Source organism: Myotis yumanensis, unplaced genomic scaffold, assembly GCF_028538775.1.
Source record: "Myotis yumanensis isolate MYYU_CA2020_CCGP unplaced genomic scaffold, mMyoYum1.0.hap1 SCAF_16, whole genome shotgun sequence".
NCBI classification, from domain to species: domain Eukaryota; kingdom Metazoa; phylum Chordata; class Mammalia; order Chiroptera; family Vespertilionidae; genus Myotis; species Myotis yumanensis.
The window spans coordinates 22,327,282-22,347,792 of record NW_027223767.1 but is presented as its reverse complement, the minus strand read 5'-3'; the positions used below and the strand labels follow the sequence as shown (position 1 = coordinate 22,347,792).

The 20,511-nt window shown below is 39.0% G+C and overlaps 1 protein-coding gene across 7 annotated transcripts in view; it reads right to left on the bottom strand.

The window, feature by feature from the left end:
• NF1 (neurofibromin 1) overlaps positions 1–20,511 on the bottom strand; it is a 330,198-nt gene that overhangs the window by 120,102 nt on the left and 189,585 nt on the right. For all 7 annotated transcript variants that reach the window (XM_070395208.1, XM_070395205.1, XM_070395211.1 and 4 more), the window contains 12 exons: positions 19,397–19,520; positions 17,717–17,878; positions 15,561–15,810; positions 14,608–14,681; positions 14,294–14,377; positions 5,491–5,931; positions 4,968–5,107; positions 4,581–4,703; positions 4,063–4,146; positions 3,141–3,257; positions 2,414–2,595; positions 2,086–2,297 (listed from right to left, as the gene is read on the bottom strand). In XM_070395208.1, the coding sequence (XP_070251309.1) occupies positions 2,086–2,297; positions 2,414–2,595; positions 3,141–3,257; positions 4,063–4,146; positions 4,581–4,703; positions 4,968–5,107; positions 5,491–5,931; positions 14,294–14,377; positions 14,608–14,681; positions 15,561–15,810; positions 17,717–17,878; positions 19,397–19,520 (1,993 nt within the window). The remainder of the gene's footprint in view (positions 1–2,085; positions 2,298–2,413; positions 2,596–3,140; positions 3,258–4,062; positions 4,147–4,580; positions 4,704–4,967; positions 5,108–5,490; positions 5,932–14,293; positions 14,378–14,607; positions 14,682–15,560; positions 15,811–17,716; positions 17,879–19,396; positions 19,521–20,511) is intronic.

The window sequence follows — 20,511 nt, the reverse complement described above, 5'->3', positions numbered from 1 at the left end:
CACTGGGCCTCTAGTATGTCTATAATAGATGACTATTCCTATATGCCTAACAGAAGATGATGGCAAAGAGTTTAGCTTGATATGCACAGATGATTTTCTCAGAAAAAAAGTGAGCAAGAATAAGACTTTGGTGACCATAAGAGCTCTCATATGGTCAGAGAAACTCACTGTTTTCTGAATATGGGCCAGAGAAACAATAAAAATGAAAAGACTACAAGATTTGCAGGAGGAAATCAGCAAATAGACCTGGTACATGCAGAACCAAAACATTAGCAAGATTATGTACAAAGTGAGGGTGAATGGCTAATTCTTATCTAGTACCTAAATGATAACCCTCATGATTGCCCATGGTAAAGTACTTTGGGGTATACTCAAGAAAAATGATGTGATAATAAATCAGTGTTTAACCACACATTCTGAGAAGAGGCTTGGAGTGAACAGGGGGCAAGGTCTCTGCTCTCACGGAGCTCACATTCTAGAGACTTAGAGTAAGTTCTCAAATAAACACATTTATTTCACATAGTGAATAAATGCTGCCAAGAAAATATAACAAGGTAATGTGACAGAATGACTGTGGGTGTGGGTTTTGATTGGATAGTCAGAAAAGACTTCGCTAAGAAAGTACATCTGAACTGAAACTTGAAGAACAAGAAGTCAGCCATTTAAGAGATCAGGGAAGAAGCATTCCAGGCAGTAGAGGCAGCAGCAGCAGTAAGAGTGCTGCAGGGTGGAAACAACCCAAACATGTTTCATGGCCAGTGTGGTTTAAGTTTGGTGAATAAAAAGGAAAATGGCCCTGACCAGTTTGGCTCAGTGGCTAGAGCATCGGCCTGTGGACTGAAGAGTCCCAGGTTCGATTCCGGTCAAGGGCATATAACTTGGTTGCGGGCACGTCCCCAGTAGGGGGTGTGCAGGAGGCAGCTGATCAATGTTTCTCTCTCATGGATGTTTCTAACTCTCTATCCCTCTCCCTTCCTCTCTGTAAAAAATCAATAAAATATATTTTTTAAAAAAAAGGAAAATGGCATATGATGATGTCAGAGATGAGGTAGGGCCAGGTAGCATAGAGCCAGAATTTGAGTTTTACTTTTAAGTATGAAGAATAAGATCCTATAGCTTTTATAGCAGAAATTTACAGGCAATGACAGATTACCATATTAGTTATAATTTACTAAACTGAAACCATTTTTGGTACAATATAAACTAAGCATCTTTTTAACATGGAAAGGGAATTCCTTCCAAAATTTTTAGTATATATTATTAAGAATGATATGGTTTTAGGAAAATTTTTATTAAGAATTCAAATAGCCACATTATGTTTTCAGTGTTTAAAATATGCAACATCAGCCCTAGAGGGTTTGGCTCAGTGTATAGAGCGTCAGCCTGCAGAATGAAGGGTCCCAGGTTTGATTCCAATCAAGGGCACATGCCCAGGTTGCAGGCTCGATCCCCAGTAGAGGGCGTGCAGGAGGCAGCCGATCAATGATTCTCTCTCATCATTGCTGTTTCTATCTACCTCTCACTTCCTCTCTGAAATCAATAAAAATATATTAAAAATAAATATAAATAAAATATAAATAAAACATGCACCATCAGAATTTCAAATGCAAATAAGAGTGCTTAAATTTTTTAAAAATTGTAAAATGCATTACAGAAAAAGAGTCAAGAATTGGGGATAGTAAACAGGCACAAGCCTTGAATTCTAGTGCTAGCATTACTAACAACTAAATATGAGATTTAACACTAATTATCTCAGTTAGTATATGAAGACACCAGACCAGATCAATGGTTTTAATTTTCTTTTCATCAGTGTTTAAATGGAGTTTTTCAGTAGGACAGGTCAGAAGTCCGAATTTTACTTTAAAATGTGTGGATCGGTATGATCCTCATACTTAAGGTAAGAATACTAGTGAGGACTAAGCTCCAACCACTTCCCCACAGCTGAAAACCACTCAAATAATATCTGAAGTCTCTTCCAGCGCTAAAGTTTCAGCAATTCATTCAATAAACATTCACTGAAGAAATGAATTCTGAACCATCTGCTATGTGGCAGGCACTTTTCTTTTCCACCTTCAATGAACTTACCCACTGAGAACAAGGAACCACATTGGCCAGAGCCATAGCTATAGGGAGCTCTCCCTGATCACCCATCATCGTGACCAGCTCCACCAGTCTCTCAAACCGATCTGCCAACACCGTTTCAGCAAGTGTGTCAAATTCTGTGCCTTGTTGAAGGATTTTAGTCAGAACTTCCATAAATGTAGCTCTTGTCTGGAGATCTTTGTGGTAACCTAAACCTGATATAGACAGATAGATGCAGATTTACTAACATGACCTTGCTGAAATAATTTTACTCGTCTTATATGCCAATTCTCTAAGTTTTAAATTTCCATATGCTCTCATTTTATCTCACCTATGGAATGCATGAGGCCACTGTCCACATTCGCATTGAGTAAGTTTGACATTGCAAGGACTGTACAGTGCCTCAGTGATGCCAGCCTCCGGGACATGCCACGTTTCCTGCCACCTGTTTGTGCATTTTCATCTTCAACTTCACTACAGTCATTCAAAAGGTTCATAAACAATGTGAAATACCTGAGAAATAAAAAGACTGACCCTTATACTGTGAAGGCCACATCAACCAGAAAACTAACCAGACATTCTGAAATCATCACGTGTATTTCATGAGTGTTTCTTGAGTATCTGCTACTCTCCAGTCTTGGGATAATCAGCTAGTGTGGCTCATTATGAAGTGTGCTCTGTTGAATATGATTTTGCCCTGACAAAGGCCAGTATATATTCCAAATAGATGCAATGTAAGTACATCACTTTTAATGCTTAGCATATAAAATTAATGGTCCAAATAGGCGATCTGGGTTTTACTGCCAATAAAAAGTCACTGGTCAGATAATTTTCTTTAAAAATCACAAAACACAGTTGTTTTCCTATCCCACTCCTGACACAGGGAATATTGCTTCATGCATGTGTTATATTTTATGAGACAGCAGCTGATGGCCGTAATACCAAAGCAATGATGTCCATGTTCTAAATATAACAATTTATCACTTTGATCACACTTTCTTTCTTTGGTTGTGTGGGACTTTGTTTTTTGCTTTGTGTTTTTGGTAACAGAAATTTACTTAAGAAATAACTGTGATTTGGCTTCCATTAGTTCCACACCATCTCCTTCCTCAGGCTGCAGCGGAAGGCCAGCCAGGAGTGAAACTACTGCTTCCATGCTTGCCTGGTCCAAATCTCTGAAGAAAAAAATATTTAGAGACCATAATAAGTTTTTCAGGTTCTTCCACCCCACCATCCCCTCAAATAAATTTCTTCCTAACAGACACAAACTTTAGGAGCTACCTATTTCATTAGATACCTTATTAGGAAAACCTAAATGATATGAGTTAATATGCAGACTCCAGAATACAAAAACATTTCAAGTTTAGGAGAGGGTGACAATAACTTTCTACAAAGTAATTTTGGCAAAATGACTACCTTAAAATCAAGAGAATGCACTTCAAAACCAAGTCTGGCCAAAGTAATACATGTAAATGGTTATTATGCAGTTCACAGTGATTAATTATTTTCTAATATGTGGCAATAAATACTTGTCATTAGAGCAAACTTAATTAGCTTTAAAAGGACTCAAAACAACTAATTATTAACAAATAATACATTTATCAGATGTAAACAAGAGATTTTCTAAATGTTTTAATCTCTAAGTAAAATTACATAAAAGTAACTATAAAAGCTACAAGATTTTTATCTAACCATAAAATAAATACAATTTAAGGCTTTACATATTTTATTTTCCAATAATTTATTTTCCAATAATCGTATCCTTCATAAATATGCAACACTAACTTTCCAAACATAAAACTCTCACATTTTTTTACTTTAAGTCTTTTAGTTAAAAAAAAGTATGTAATTCAAATGCAAGAGCTTGATATCCAGAAAAATAATTTCATTACACATAAAATGTATGTATAACAGCTATAATGAAGTAGTACTAATGCCTAGAGTAAACCTGCTGATACTTAAGGTCATTCTCTTTTTTACCTTGTAAGACATTTTACATCATCATCTGCTGCTTGATTTGATGTTCCCATAACCCAGTCTGTCAAGTACTCTACCATCTTATTCCTATAGAATGGTAGAGAGAAAAAAAAAAGCAAACAAATTTTTAAAAGTCATACATACACCTTTTTAAATAGTGCACACAATGTGCCAAATAACCCAGGAAACATGACAAGTTTCTAAAAGAGATACTGCTCTCACAAATCTAACAGAAGGGACTTGGATACTGAACCTCCATGTTATAGTTAGCTATGTATCTGTTTGGAAACAGAATCAAATTCTTAGCTCAAGGATAGTGTAATTTTTGAAAAAGGGAGCGCTGTCATGGGCACAAAGCTTTGGGAAATTTAAAAAGACATGGAGAAAAACTGACACGTAAAATGTTCCTTTCCCACTCTCCACCCCCGCTTCCCATAATAACCAGGTACCTACCATTTTCCTGTACTTCATTTAAAATAATAAGATTTAGAAGACTCTGGATTGTTCTTTTAGGAACTCACCTAAATTTCATCTCTTGACAAAATGAGAGGTCATCTCTCCTTGCCATCATTACCTCGACTAACTGACACAGTTTCGTTTTTATTTGAATCGCATGAACCATATTCCCAAGCACACGAACATATCTATTTGGACATAGAAACATTCAAAAAAAAAATCAGATATAAACAAAAGAGGTTTTCTAAATGCTTTAATCTCTACGTAAAATTACTAAAAGTAACTATAAAAGCTACAAGATTTTTATTTTATTTATAAGAGAACATACATAACTTCTGGTTACCTTATTGTCACACCCTAATTTGGGAGCAATAAAGAAAAGGATGGCAAATTACTTCACTAATAACTACTAATACCAATGTATTTCTGCTACATTTCAATAGAATGCTTACCTGACCAAATTTAACATCATTGTTTCAATGCTAGCTTGCCCCAAGTGTTCAGAGCTGCCTTCAGTATGATTATCTAGTAGATTCTTCATTATAGCTATAGTTTGCTCTACAAATTGAGTATTGGTGTCAGTCAATAAAACCTATACAAGGAACAAAATACATCTGGAATCAATGCACAGTAGACAGATCAGAGAGATAAGAAGCTGCCTGATCTAAATGTCTAACATGTGCAGAAATGCACCTACAGTCATATATCCAAACAGGCACAGAGCTATGAATAGACACTCATACCCATACCTAAGATATTCATAACCCCAGGCACACCCACACACTAGAGTTCCTAAATAGCAAACTGATCCCACATTAGAGAATTCTTTTTTTATGTAATTTTCTGACTATTTCTTTTAAGACTTGTGAGTGAGTGTTCATGCCAAAATTTACTAAATAAACAAAAGGGCTCGTTATTTTAATAAGTCACTCTATTCATAGGGAAAGGTAAAAAATTAAGCAGAGCACACTTTACCTGTCCTTGTGAGTCAAAGAATTTGCTGATGGTATTCTTCAATTTGTTAAATAGCATTGGATAAAGAGCAGGACTCAATTCCAGACCCACCAGATCCTTCACATTGGTCCTTATCTGAAGTCCCACTTTCTCATGGTTACACACCATTAAGGACAACAGTCGATCCATAAATTTGCTGACAGGTGTGTCTGCATTTCCTTCTGAGGACATCACTGAAATCATGGAACCCTTGCGTTCACTGACTGGGCCCATGGGTGGGCTATAGGTTGCTAGGCCAGAATTGCTTCTCTGCTGCAGGCACACTCCCCCAAGAGCACAAAGAAAGCCAGTCATGTTGATCCATTCCTGTAGGGAGTCGGTGTCAGACAAATCTATGGATCCTCCTCCACTCACATGAGACATTCGCCTCTTAACAATGGTCTTGTGAAGGCTTTCAGCAGCCTAAACACAAAATTTTTATGGGAAAAGTTAATTCATCCTAAATTGATTGACAGACTTGACATTACTTTTTATCCAACAATTCTTCCATGACAAAAGAACATATTTTACATTTAAAAAATCCAAGTTTTCACTCTAGTCACATCAAGGTGTCTTACTTCTTGAGGGAGGGTGAGCCTTATAGAATTGAGGGTAACAATAAACAGAGATACAGATACAGAAGGTGGTGATGACTACAGCTCAGAAAGGAATGTATTTTCAAAATATTTGCTGTATCAATTCCTGGACACACAAGCAATATCTATGCTGCTTCAAGGAATATAAGCATTTGGAGATTTTTACCCAAGTAGTGGGTTCACTTATTAACTTAGTGGCTCCCCAAGTTCAAGTGCTCTATTGTAGCCAGCTTGAAACAGTGTACTACTATTAACACAAGATTCCACATGGCAAGATAAGAGTAATCAAGCAGAAGAACCTCTGACTACAGAAAGAGAGTGTAACGAAGAAAGTACAGGAAGACAAAAATCAATAGAAAAAATCACACTCTAATCTGAGGAGAAATCTTCAATTTTCTGATCCTTTTAATTTATGGAATACAGATGAGAAGGAAAAACTCTTACTATGTGAGGCAAATTTTCAAATTCAATTTCCCTTATATTCTGCTTACATGTATAATATTCATCCTAGTACAGTAAATATATTAACCCAAGAAAGCAATATATTTGAGGTATTCTGTGGTATGAATGATATAGAAGCACCATTGCACTACTTTCTTCTTTTTTTTTATTTTTTATTTTATTTTAATAATTTTTATTTCTTAAAGTATTACAAAGAGTATTACATATGTCTCCTTTTTTCCCCCCCTTGACATTCCCCCGGGGCCTACCCCCCGCCCCGTGTCTTGTGTCCATTGGTTAATCTTATATGCATGCATATAAGTCCTTCAGTTGGTCTCTTAATCCCCACCCCCCCCCCCCAACCCTCCCCAGGCTTCCCACTGTAGTTTAACATTCTGTTCAATTTTGCTCTGCTTCTGTATCTACCCCTGTTCATCAGACCATACTGGTCCCCTTTATTTGTCCCAACCTCACTGGAGTAGTCTCAACCTCACCAGGGCCGTCTGAGCCTCACCAGGGCCGTTTCAACCTCACCGGGGTCGTCCCTACCACACCGGGGATGTTTCAACCTGACCGGGGTCGTCCCTACCACACCGGGGCCGTTTCGACCTGACCAGGGTCGTCCCTACCTCACGGGGGCCGTTTCAACCTCACCGGGGTCGTCCCTACCACACCGGGGCCGTTTCGACCTGACCGGGGTCGTCCCTACCTCACGGGGGCCGTTTCAACCTCACCGGGGTCGTCCCTACCTCACGGGGGCCGTTTCAACCTCACCGGGGTTATCCCTACCACACCGGGGCTGTTTCAACCTGACCGGGGTTGTCCCTACCACACCGGGGCCGTTTCGACCTGACTGGGGTCGTCCCTACCTCACGGGGGCTGTTTCAAACTCACCGGGGTCGTCCCTACCACACCGGGGCCGTTTCGACCTGACCAGGGTCGTCCCTACCTCACGGGGGCCGTTTCAACCTCACCGGGGTCGTCCCTACCACACCGGGGCCGTTTCAACCTGACCGGGGTTGTCCCTACCACACCGGGGCCGTTTCGACCTGACCAGGGTCGTCCCTACCTCACGGGGGCTGTTTCAACTTCACCGGGGTCGTCCCTACCACACCAGGACCGTTTCAACCTCACCGGGGCCATCCCGACCTCACCGGGGCCATCCCAGCCTTACTGGGGAAACAGGAAGTTTGGCCCTCTGTCCCCTGCCGGCGGCTCCCCACTAGACAAAATCTCCAGGCGTTCCTGGTGGTTGAACATCCAGCACTCCTGCCCTCCACCAAGTGCACAGACTGCCTGTCTGCTGTCCCCCAGCGCCCCACAAGAGACTGGGACCAGTGGGCATGTTTGTGCGCTTGCTGGTACAGCAGTTCCACAGTGCCGGCCGAGTCAGGCCCAGCCCTGGCCGGCCCCGGACCCGACTCTGCCCCCCGATTGCGTCCCTCCCAGATGCAAGGAGCTGAAATCTGCAGCCTGCTGGGATGGGCTCTGTACTTGGTGCCTCTGCACATCCTACTCAGTCTCAATGCGCTTCTTTCTATGCGAGGAGTTGAAATCTGCAGTTTGTTGGGTTGGGCTCTATATTTGGTGTCACATCCTACTCAGTCTCAATGTTCTTTCTCTCCTTCCAGTTGTAGAGCTTCCACTGGGCCAACTTTCCCATGGTTCTGTATGATAGGTGTTTGTCTGATATTTGGTAGTTTCGATGTTGTTGTGTGAGGTAGCACGCACAGGTCTCTTCCTTATGCCGCCATCCTGGTTCTCCTGGGTCTGCTTCTTGAGTGTGTCTCTCATGGCTGCGAGCAGTTGAAGTCTGCAATTTGTTGGGATAGGCTGCAAAAGCGCAGGTGGGTCTTTTTGTGCACCTGGCACAGCTTGGATGGGGATGTAAATTGATTAAGGCTGAGATTCAGGGAGTTGCCATGGCGGAGCAAATAGCACTGGCTGAGTCTCTGCGGCCCCTTGACTCTCTGCCAGGGCTTTGTGTCCCCCAGTGCCGGCGAGCAGCTGTGCAACAGAGTCTCCCTCGCTTTCTGATGGCTGCAAGGCCGTGCTGCCTCTCCCCGTAGGGTCTGGTGCTTCATGATCCCGCCTGAACCAGCTCAGTGGATTTGAAAGTTTGCAGAAGCAAAGGCGTTTCTACTTGTGAGTCTGGCACAGCCCAGATGGGAATGTAAATTGTGTAGGGCGGGGTCACAGGGAGTCGCCGGGGCGGAGACTCAGCGGCCCCTTGCCTATCCAGGACTCCAGGACTTTGCGTCCCCCAGTGCCGGCGAGCAGCCGAGCGCCAGAGCCTCCCTCGCTTTCTGACCGCTGGAAGGCCGTTGCACTACTTTCTTATGTATGTTTGTTTTGTGAGGAAAATGGCCTCTTATGAAGGATTTGAATATGGAAGTCCTGAAACTCTGCCATTTTTTATAGCACTTGCATGTAATACAATTGTATCTATTATTAGAATATGGCTATATATCCCTGCTTTTGTGCAGCACATTATCCCTTTTAGGACCTATGTGATCAGGTATTTCGGCAAGTTCTCTGACCAGGACTTAACACAGGGTGTGGCTTGCAACTGGCTGACTTAATGTGAAACACAATGAAAGAACCACTGGATACAATATTATGCTTTGATAAAGAAAGCCTACATCTTGTAGTTAAGTACTTTGTATCACCTACTTTGACTACGAGGATGGCTGGACTAAGTCATACAACAAAATCAACTTCACACGGTCAATGATGTATGCCGTAATGAATCATGGTATCAGACACAGAAACGTCCACTGCAAAAGAACTTAAAGATTGGCTTAGCAACAAGGTGAAAGAGGCACATATTCTGACCAAATTTACATACTGAGATTATCAAACAGTGCCAAGTGATTTTGCATTTTTTGGCAGTGGAAGGGACCTGAGAACTCAGCATACTGACAGTATTTGGGCTGAAACACTCTAATTGGTATATACATGACTTATTTCCTTCACTCATCAAGAACATGAATCCAGTATCACTTAGACATCTCCTTAATCCAGTCTCAGCTCTTGAGCCAAGTGTTCAAACTGAACAGACGCGGTACTTGGCATCAATATTAATTAAGACAATATGGAATACTGAACTAGCAGTTAAGGCTCAGCTATCCAGAGTTCTTTCACGTCTTTATTAAATGTTAATCCTCCCATTGGAAATAAGAAAGAGGAAGAAGATCTCAGAGCAGCTCCATCACCTTGGTTACCTGTAGCCAGTCCTCAAAGCAGAGATATTTTAATGAAACCCACCGAAGTGGAGGCAGTGACATTGAAATGGATTAGCAACTTATTAATAGAACCAAACATGTACAACAGCAACTTTCAGACACAGGAATCCATGCAGGGAAGATCTGAAGAAACTGACAACAGTGTGAAGATAGAAATAGTGGTCCTGGTAGCAGTAGGAGACATGGTGATGGATCTGGCAATGAGATGAATTCTAACCATGCAAACCAGTCAGCTGGGAGCCCTGGCAGTGAGGTACAAACAGAAGACACTGCAGATATTGAGAACTTAAGGAAGAAATCGAAGATGATGATCATGATCATAATCCTAAAAGCAGCTGTGATACAGGTATTCATAACAAAATTAGAAAGTCAAGCAAAAATTTGCTTAGGGAATCCCATGGTCCATCAGAAAGAAGTGGGACAAGCAATAGAATAGGAAAGGACCTGGTTTTTAACACTGAGTCAATACTATCGGTAGATAATCAAATACAAATGCTAAATGCCTGTTCACACTCTGAAGACCCAGAACATGATATTTCAGGGGAAATGATTGCTGCTTATACAGCACAAATAACTCAGGAATCTTCTATTATATGCACTGGGGACTTCATGGGAGACTATTGTGAACAGATTTAATTGTTAACAGTTTACTGGTCCACAGCATCACCACCTCCACCACCACGAGCAAATATGATCATATGCTAAGCGCAAATAATGCCAGTTACAGTAGTTCCCAAGTCAGTGCAAAATTAGGAAAAAAAATATGGCTGATTTTGATGGTGAAGAATCTGGGTGTAAAGAGGAACTAGTTCAGATTAATTTACATGCAGAAATAACATTTCATCTCCAAAAACATTTTCCCAATTTAGTATCTATTTACCATGAACATCTTAATCAAGGGCCTGCAGTTCATAAACATCAATTCAACAGTAATGCTGTGACAGACATTAATTTGGATAACATTTGCAAGAAAGGAAACACTCCATTGTGGGATACAGTCCAAGATGATGATGCAATTAATCTTTCTGAAGGCTTAATAAATGAAGTCAAAAAACTTCTCTGTTCCTTAGTATGCTGGTTTATGGATAGACAGATTGGAATGAGACTGACAGTTCCCTTAAAATTTTAGGAAACAAGTAAATAGGAATTCTTTAAATGTTATGCATTAGTCAAAGGTCATTTTGTGTACTCTTATCAACTAGGTGTGGTAGATTTCGTAATATACTATTACCAACCTATTTAGTAACTGTGGTTTTCATATTAGGTTTAGGCTTTTCGCTCATAAGGTTCATATTTTATCACTCACTCTTGCTTTTTCAGCACTTTCTGGCACTACTGATTATAGCTCTCCTCCAACAGAAACAAAGGAATAATAATTTTTATTCCTTTCCCCCTTTTTATTTAATTTGTTAGGGTGACACTAGTTAACAAAATTATACAAGTTTCAGGTGCACAATTCTATAACACATCATCCGTGTACACTGTATTATGTGTTCACCACCCTAAGTCAAATTTCCATTTATCAGCATTTATCCTCCTGTACCCTCCTCCTTCATCCCTCCCCCTGGCAATCACCATACTGTTGTCCATGTCCATGAGTCTTTTTCTCTTGTTTTTTTTTTTTCTCAATCCCTCCACTCCCCCGATCCAGCCCATCCACTCCAACATCTGTAAGCCTGCTCTCTATTGTGAGTCTGTCTATACTTTGCTTGTTAGTTCATTTTGCTCATCTGAGTAGATCTTTTGTGTCTAAGGCTTCTGTAGTACATAAAGAATTAGGTTTGTGTTTTTTTGTCTTGTTTTTTCAGTGCAAATTCTACTGTATATTTATATAGTTCTTATGGGGGCTCAAATGATTACCACAAATTTCTTGATTTTCAGTTTTGTTCCACTGGTACAATTTCAGGTTTCCCTTGTCTTATACTGTTTTTGATAATGTTGTTCCATTCTCTGATGTAGTGAACTCAGTTATTAATTGAAGATATTTTATATTATGTATTATATATAATGTTATATTTTATTAATGTTTTCAGCTTACCTCTACCCAGGCCTAATACGTCTCATTTTACTGAATATTTAAGTTCTTGAAAATATATATTTTTTACTTAATTGGATTAGAAAAAGTATGTGCAATATTTTTTTCCACTTTTGGTCTTTAAAGGGCTATAATTTGAACAATCACAGTAGGAAAACTGCTTGTTCACGAAAGTGGAGGAAACCACTAATAGACCTCTGTTAGTGGATCAGTTACCTCATGTGGCATATGTTCTTTAAAAAGAAATCTTTGAAGGGCTGAACATTTCATTATTTACATAGGTATTATAACAGTTAATTTTAACATGTTAACTGTCTTTTAAAAGTCTTTGTGAAACAAATGGACATTTTAAGTGGCTGAAATAATTTATATTCCCCATATGTGCATCTGCATACCCCATGACCCACCCAGATGGTCACCTAAAGCCACATTCAAAAATGTTCATAACAGCACTATTCAAAATAACTAAGTATTTTTGTATAGCTATCTAATGCCAAAAGAAGAGCTGAAAGAAAAATTAAATTATAGACTGTTTGTTGAATGAAATAATATATAGCAAGAGCAATGAATGAACTACTACCGCAAGAACTAGTGTGCATGACCTTCGGTGTGGATGAATCTGGCAAACACAATGTTGAGTGAAAGAAGCCAGATATAAGAGAGTGTATCTCTATTATTCCATTTATATAAAGTTTAAAAACAGTTAAACTATTGTATTTATGTCAGGATTATGGTTATTTTTGGGTTGTTAATGACTGGAAAGAGGCACAATGAAGGGTTCTGGTACGCTGGGAATAATTTACTTCTTGATGTGGGTGCTGGTTGCACAGGTATGTACATCACCGAATATTTTGAATTCTCACTTAGATTTATAGATGATTTTGTTATGCTTAAATAAAAAGAAAAAGCTAGCCCAGCCTGCATGGTTCAGTGGTTGAGCATCTACCTATGAACCAGGAGGTCACAGTTCAATTCCAAGTCAGGGCACATGCCTGGGTTGCAAACTCAGTCCCCAGTGTGGGGCATGCAGGAGGCAGCCAATCAATGATTCTCTCTCAGCATTGATGTTTCTCTCTCTCTCTCCCTCTCCCTTCCTCTTTGAAATCAATAAAAATATTTTTTTAAAGAAAAAACTATATGAAAGATGAAAAAATTAAGTAAAAAACCAATCCAAACTTAAGATTACCATATACATTTTTAAAGAGTCACTGATATATTTTTGTCATATATTAATATTATCAACCCAGAATATCAAATTTCTTTTAAAAACCTTTGATTCACATGCATGAATCTTGCAAACACTATGCCAAGTGAAAGAAACCAGTCATAAGAGACCACATACTGCATGATTCCACTTATGAGAAATGTCCAAAATAGGCAAATCTACAGAGACTGAGAGCAGATTAGTGGTTGCCTGATTGGGGGGTGGAGAGGGGGGGGCGGGTGCGCATGAGGGTGCGTGGGGGAAAGGGGAAATAGGGAAATTAGGGAATAATAGCTGAAGGTTTTGAATTGTTTTTAAAATTATGGTGATGGTTGCACAACTTTGTGACTATACTAAAAACCACTGAATTATACATTTTAAATGGGTGAATTATATGGTATGTGACTTATATCTCAATAAAATTTACCAAAGGGGAAAAAAAAAAGCTTTCATTCTGAAACCACGTGTCATCTGCAAAATATTGCATTAGGTACACATTTTACTTCATGAAAATATAACTTTTTGTTTTGTTCTAATTAATCATGGTAAGAAAAAAGCAATAAAGACTAGCCAGGTTTTCTAAGACATGTAATAATGAGAGCAATATGGCCAACATAGATCAAATATGCACAAATACCAAGTTATTGTTCATTTCCAGGGTAGCAGATAATAGTTGATAAATTAAATGTCCAAGTTTTAATATTTCGCTTAACCTGTGGGTTCAAATCATGTGCCCATAAGATCTCTTTATTAGATACTGAATAAAATACTAAAAAGTATTGCTTTAATTTTAGTTTTTTTCCTCTACCTTTGTTGCCCCTTTTCTGAAAATTTTGTAAAATACTCTGACAGAGAAAGAGAAAGAAAGAGGGTAAAGGAATGGTCTCTACAACAAATCATCTCTAGCTCAGTGCCGTCCAATGTTTCTGCAATGATGGATACATTTTATTATGTATGTGCTCTCCAGTACAGTAGCCAATTGCCACATGTGGCTATTGAGCCCTTGAAATGTGGCTACTGTGTGACCAAGAAACTGAATTTTAACTGTATTTAATTTTAATTAAAGGTAAATTTTAATTTAAGTAGCACATGTAGCTAGTGGCTACCGTATTAGACAGCGCAGATTAATATGAACACAATTAAGTATCAGTCTTAAGACAACTCTATGCTTATAGTACTAAGAATAATTCACGAAGAGTATACTGAAGTTAAGTTATATGTTTAGCAAACGAATAACAGACAAAAATCAACTTTACAAACTCACCTGGCCATCTTCCATTTTAGCTTTTGGATAGTTGAGGATTAGTTTTGTAGCTTGTTCCCATTTTGCGTGTGTATCTTCCCAAGCCTAAAATGAAGGCAATTACCACTTAAAAGCAACTTTAAATCTAGAGCTAAAAATCAATCAGTAATAGGTCTCAAACTTGGTGTATATCATAAACATAATATCCTACTAGTAACATGCACACATCTTAGATTTGCTTCAAATGCTCTTCCTGGTCACATACGCATAACATGAGGCTTTTAAAATTGAGGGTGGGGGGCCTAGGAGGGATGCTTCTGTTGCTAAGGGCATACCTCAGTGTTTCCTGCAGTGGGATGCTCAATGCGCCTTAGTAGTGCCATCACTCTTTTCTGAAGTGCTGTTCTTCCTAAACAAAGACCACAGGAAATCAACCTATTGCACTCAGAGCCTTGCTTGCCAATGGAGAACCTGGCAAGCCCAACCCAAAAGACAGAGTAGGAGGAGTGGAATGAATGCTTCAAATGACAAAGCTGAACATTTCCTTTTACCTCCCTCATAGGAAAGGTATTTCACTTGGACTCCACAAATGTCCACAGCATAAAATAGCTACTCCTACCTATATTTACTCAAAATATGTGCCAATGTGTTTTAAACTTCATTATACAGGGTGGGGCAAAAGTAGGTTTATATTTGTTTATATGGAAAATAATACAATTAAAAATAACATGCCCAGCCGGCATGGCTCAATGGTTGAGCATTAATCTATGAAACAGGAGGTCACGGTTTGATTCCTGGTCAGGGCACATGCCCAGGTTGCAGACTCGATCCCTCATGTGGGGCGTGCAGGATGCAGCCGATCAATGATGTTTCTTATCATTGATGTTTCTCCCTATTCCTCTCCCTTCCTCTCTAAAATCAACAAAAATATATTTTAAAATAATAATAAAAAATAAACTGTTTCATGTACTCACAACTATAAATCTACTTTTGCCCCACTATGTATACAATCCAGGCCAAGTACATCATATAATCTATAACTGCCAGCAATTTATACTGCCAGTTTTTAAACAAATGTAGATTATATTGAAAATTCAGTGAGACGTTAATAATTTCAAGTGCTATTTATTTTTAACCTTACCTTTGCAGAAAAGAATTTCAGGTAAGCTTTCTGAATTAGCCCTGTAAACTTGCTAAGTAGTCACCTTAAGTACATCCTTAAATTTCTAGCACAAATATCATGTGACTCAAGGCAGACTGAGTGAGAAAAAACATTATCCATATTTACCTGTTGACATCATATTGCTGACAGAAGCAAATTCCATGAATGTGTTATAGTTGGGCAAGAAGTTGTGCACCGATACTTCATCCACCCCACACCGGATATCCGCTTCCTCACAGAGGTGGCGGAAACAGGACATGGCAACCAGAACAGCTTCAGTGTCAGGGCTCCACAGAAACATGTACAGGGCCACTTCCAGTTTGGTTTGGGCTTGTCGGCATATCGGTGGGGTTCCACTGCACCCTGCTGCACTATCCTGGGAGTCAGGGGTGGGAGGTATATATTTTCAATGTAGGTAATTTTATTTACAAAACCCAACAATGCAGCAAACTGTTTACCACATATACATATATACATATATACAATAACCCACAAGAGCTTTCCCCTCTAGTCATTATAGAAATTTTCAAACCCCAAATATCTTTTTTTTTTTTTATTGATGTTTTGCAGAGAGGAAGAGAGAGGGATAGAGAGTTAGAAACATCGATGAGAGAGAAACATCGATCAGCTGCCTCCTGCACACCTCCTACTGGGGATGTGCCCGCAACCAAGGTACATGCCCTTGACCGGAATCGAACCTGGGACCCTTCAGTCTGCAGGCCGACGCTCTATCCACTGAGCCAAACCGATTAGGGCAAACCCCAAATATCTTGTTTGAATAAGAAATGAGAATATTTGGACCAACATAATGCTACTATCTGTCCAATTTCAAACTGAGTAAGTATTATCCTATTCTAAATTCCAGAAATGTGGATTAAGTCTAACATGGACACAAGTAAAACAACCACAACATAAACCTAGAAATGTAAGCCTCTTCCCAGTCAATTATAAGACAAAGGGAGAGGAAATCACAGTAAAGGCTATCTACCCACTGGAGGGAAGAAATAAAATAAGCACACTCAGTACTGGCTGAACTGAGGGCACAAACAAGAACTAAGTACCACTTTAGAAGACATACTTGATTCTGGATTACACATCCCAAAGCATGAAATCCTCATTTAGGAAACAAATGTAAATTTTGCAGGCAAAGTAGACAATTATAAATGCCAAACTATTTAGTTCTTATATCGAAAATTAGAGATTAAAAAAGCTTTAGTCTGAAAAAGAAACTCATGTAATTTTTTTTTTTTGCTTATACTATGATTTACTTTTAAAAGTAATTACACACACAAACAAAAATCACAGAAACGTCCATATATATAAAAGGCTAATATGTTAAGTGTCTGTCTGACCAGTAGCTATGATGCGCACTGACCACCAGGAGGCAGATGCTCTTGTCAGTGGCAGTTCTCAGGTGACGCACCCGGAAACCAGAGAGGAGGGAGCCCGATTCCTCACAGGGCCGTGCAATTCCACCTTCAGCTGTGGGTTATGTTGTTGCTGGGGCACTGAGAGCCCCGAATCTGGTTTACTGCTCACTTAAGTTTGTGTTCCACACCCTGTACGACAGCAACTTTGCAGAGTGCCCTCTCCCACTCTGGGACCCCTCGGGGATGTCGGAGAGCCAGTTTCGGCCCCATCCCTGCAGGCCAGACTGAGGGGCCCCACCTGCCAGAGGAGAGACCCCACTCACTCTGCAGACGCCCTTAAAGCCACGGCGCCACCCCAGGTGTGGCCAGCTGGGGAGGGACCTCCGCAGGTTGGCTCCAGGGCGTGTCTGGCCCATCTTGCCCAGTCCCGCCCCACCAGCCACCTTCTAATTAATTTCCTTTCAATGTGCACGAATCTGTGCACTGGGTCACTAGTTTATCTATAATGAAGCAAAATGCTTTTTCTCCCAGTAAATTTGTACTTTTTAAAGTTGGTACAACTTTTAAACTTCTGGGATTTAAATGGTCTTTCTTATGGAGTAGTTTATAATAATTATACCTGTCAGTTATAGCTTATAAGTGTCAAATACTTGATTAAATACTGTTTTAAACATGATCCCATTTAATCTTTACAGCTATTCTGGGGTAGGAATTATTATTATCCCTATTTTAAAACTGAGGAATTGAGCCACAGAGGTTAGGAATTTTCGTCCACCAAGAGCTGTGATAGCACTAGAATCTAAGCAGTTCTCTACCATGCTATATTACCTCACTGAAATTTATCAAAGTTCATTCAGAAGAAAATACAGTGCACAGATGATGACATGGAAAACTACAAAAGAAGCTGCTTACCATGGATGAGTTTCCTTTTCCCTTCCGGAGAGAGGCTCCAGGAGTACAAGTACGGAGTAACTCTTCATGATCCATGGACATTTGACTGGTATTTCCACTTGAAGGAATGTCACATCCTAACCCATAAAGGAATAGAAAGTGACAGGAGCTTCTATCTGCCTGCTAGAAAGAATAAATAAATAAGCCTTTTTGAAGCACTGATAATCAAGAAAAATAAATACTTATTATGCGTTGTCTTCCTTTTTCAGACTACCCTGAAACACCTCTCCTCACTTTGAGGAACATTCACCAGAAACCCAGTAGTACAAATAATGTTCGCTCAATGTCTTTGAAATGCCTCTCAGTTTTCCACCCTTGAAATCATCAAAACAGCAGATTCTAGAAGTGCAAATTAACATTTCCCAATCTAACATGGGTACAAGTAAAATATCAACAACATGATTTATAAAGATTTTCTCCTATAACATTTTATCATCTGCCATTTCAGAATAATTAGAAGTTGACTTTTTTGAGATTAAGCTCCTCTGGACCAGTAAGTAATTAACACAGGTATATATGCCAAGTATGTAACAAGAGTGACTGTACTGATTAGATTTACTACTGGATTACTTAATGCTGGATTACTCTGGAGAATTATACCATAGGCAAGGGCACGAAACTATGAAGTCTAATGTTCTTTCTTATTTTAGGAATGTCAGATTCCACTATTTTAACACAGAAAGATAAGCCAGATGTGAATAAACTTAATTCACCATTAGCACATCTCTAAATAAAGAAAATGTAACACGCTTCATGGTATACTGAAAAGCATATTAGTTTGTTACATTTAAGATTTCTCATAGCTATGATTCTAGAAAAGGATAAAAATTCAAAGAATCCAATACTCCTAAAACTATGCCATAATAGAATTTTTAACTAACTATAGAAACTTTATATTAAAAGAAATTTAAGGCTCTTCTCTGTCCCTCAAAACCTGTCACCATGCTTCAAAAGTTCATAATCAAACTTGTCACTCGGCCCTAAGGAAGAAGCTTCCTGATATTTTCAAGAGGTGAAACCTTGATGGTAGGAATATAAATAAACCTAGATTGTGTGTTTCCTTCAGCGTCTCGATAGAAAGCATATCCTTGATAAATAGCCACAAAATCCAAATCTTAGGTATGAACTTTAGAGCAGAGATAGAATATGCTCTTCAATCTATTTTGGTTATAGCAGCCTCCACTCCTCTTAGGCCTGCCCCCACAGAGACCTGCTTATTCGCTCAATTAGAATTAGTCAGGATTGCAACTCTAAAACCAAAGCCTCAGAATAATTTTTTATTTTTCCTACCCTCTCTTTTTTTAAACTGATTTTAGACAGAGAAGAAAAGAGAGGGGGAGAGAGATAGAAATATCGATGTGAGCGAGAAATATCAATCGGTTGCCTCTCATATGCACCCTGAATAGGTTATCAAACCCACAACCCCTTGGTGCACAGGACAATGCTCTAATCAACTGAGTCACACCAGCCAGGACCTCAAAATAATTTTTAAATGTTGATTTGTTAGCAATTACTTCCCTTAAACTTTGTGAAGGAGGGAGGAGCTAAGTAGAACTGACTTGGCTAATAAACACTTGCTTAATTTTTTTCCCATTACAATTCCAAATATTCTTCCCTTTTTAAAGATGTCATTTTGCTTACCTTATTTTTAAGAAGAAATTTATTCCTGCAGATCAGAATTTCCCGCAACCATTTGAGAATTTCTGTGCTACTAAGCATTTGATGGCTAGTTAATTTCTTGCAGATGTAAAAAAGCATTTGTGAGCTGCAATAATATGAAGTTCATTGTTACCAGCATTGTCAATAAGTAATACATATAATAATCAGTATGTAATGACATTCTCACATAATGGACACAAATTTAGAGAAGCTTATTCTCCGTTCTGAGATGTGTTTTAGAGAAATGGTTATCAAAATGTTAACAGTGTGATAATCAAAGGGAATAAATCTACAGATTATATATTTTTAAAAATCAAGTACTTCTACACCTCCTATCCCCCAAACTCCCAATTATTTTGTCCATGCATCTTAATCCTTATGGAACGCTCAAAAATAAATGACAGACCATGTGCTATACAGCACAGACTGGAGTAAACCCAGTACTCTAGAGCTTCAATACCTTCAAACAACTGCCTACAGACCAAATCAACCCATCATTTGCTGTTGCAAATAAAATTTTAGGGGAAATATGGCCATACCCATTCATTTACATTTGTCTGTGGCCGCTCTCATGCTCCAATAGTAGAAATGAATAGTATGACAGAGACTATCTGGCCCACAAAACCTAAAATATTTACTTCCTGTCCCTTTAGAGAACAAGTTTGCTGATCCCTAGTCTGAAGTTGTAATATACAATGTGGTAGCCACTAGCCAGCCACCACTTGTGGCTACTGAGCACTTGAAATGTGGTTTGTCCAAATTAAGATATGCTCTGAGTGTGACACACATCGAATTTTGAAGACTTTAGTCAAAGATCTCATTAATAACTTTTGTATTGATTACATATTGAAGTAATAATTTAGAGGTATATCCTGGATTAAAAATATATTAAAATTAATGTTCCCTGTTTCTTTTTACTTCTTCACGTGGAAGCCAGAAAATTTTGAAGTACATGTGTGGTTCACATTGCATTAGTATGGAAGAGCACTGCTCTTGGTGGAGGACTGAACTCAGCTGCCAAGTGACTTAGTGTACTCGCTTTTATGGTAAGATAATGACAAAACCTGAGGCTAAATTTTCCTCAATGTACTTCTTTT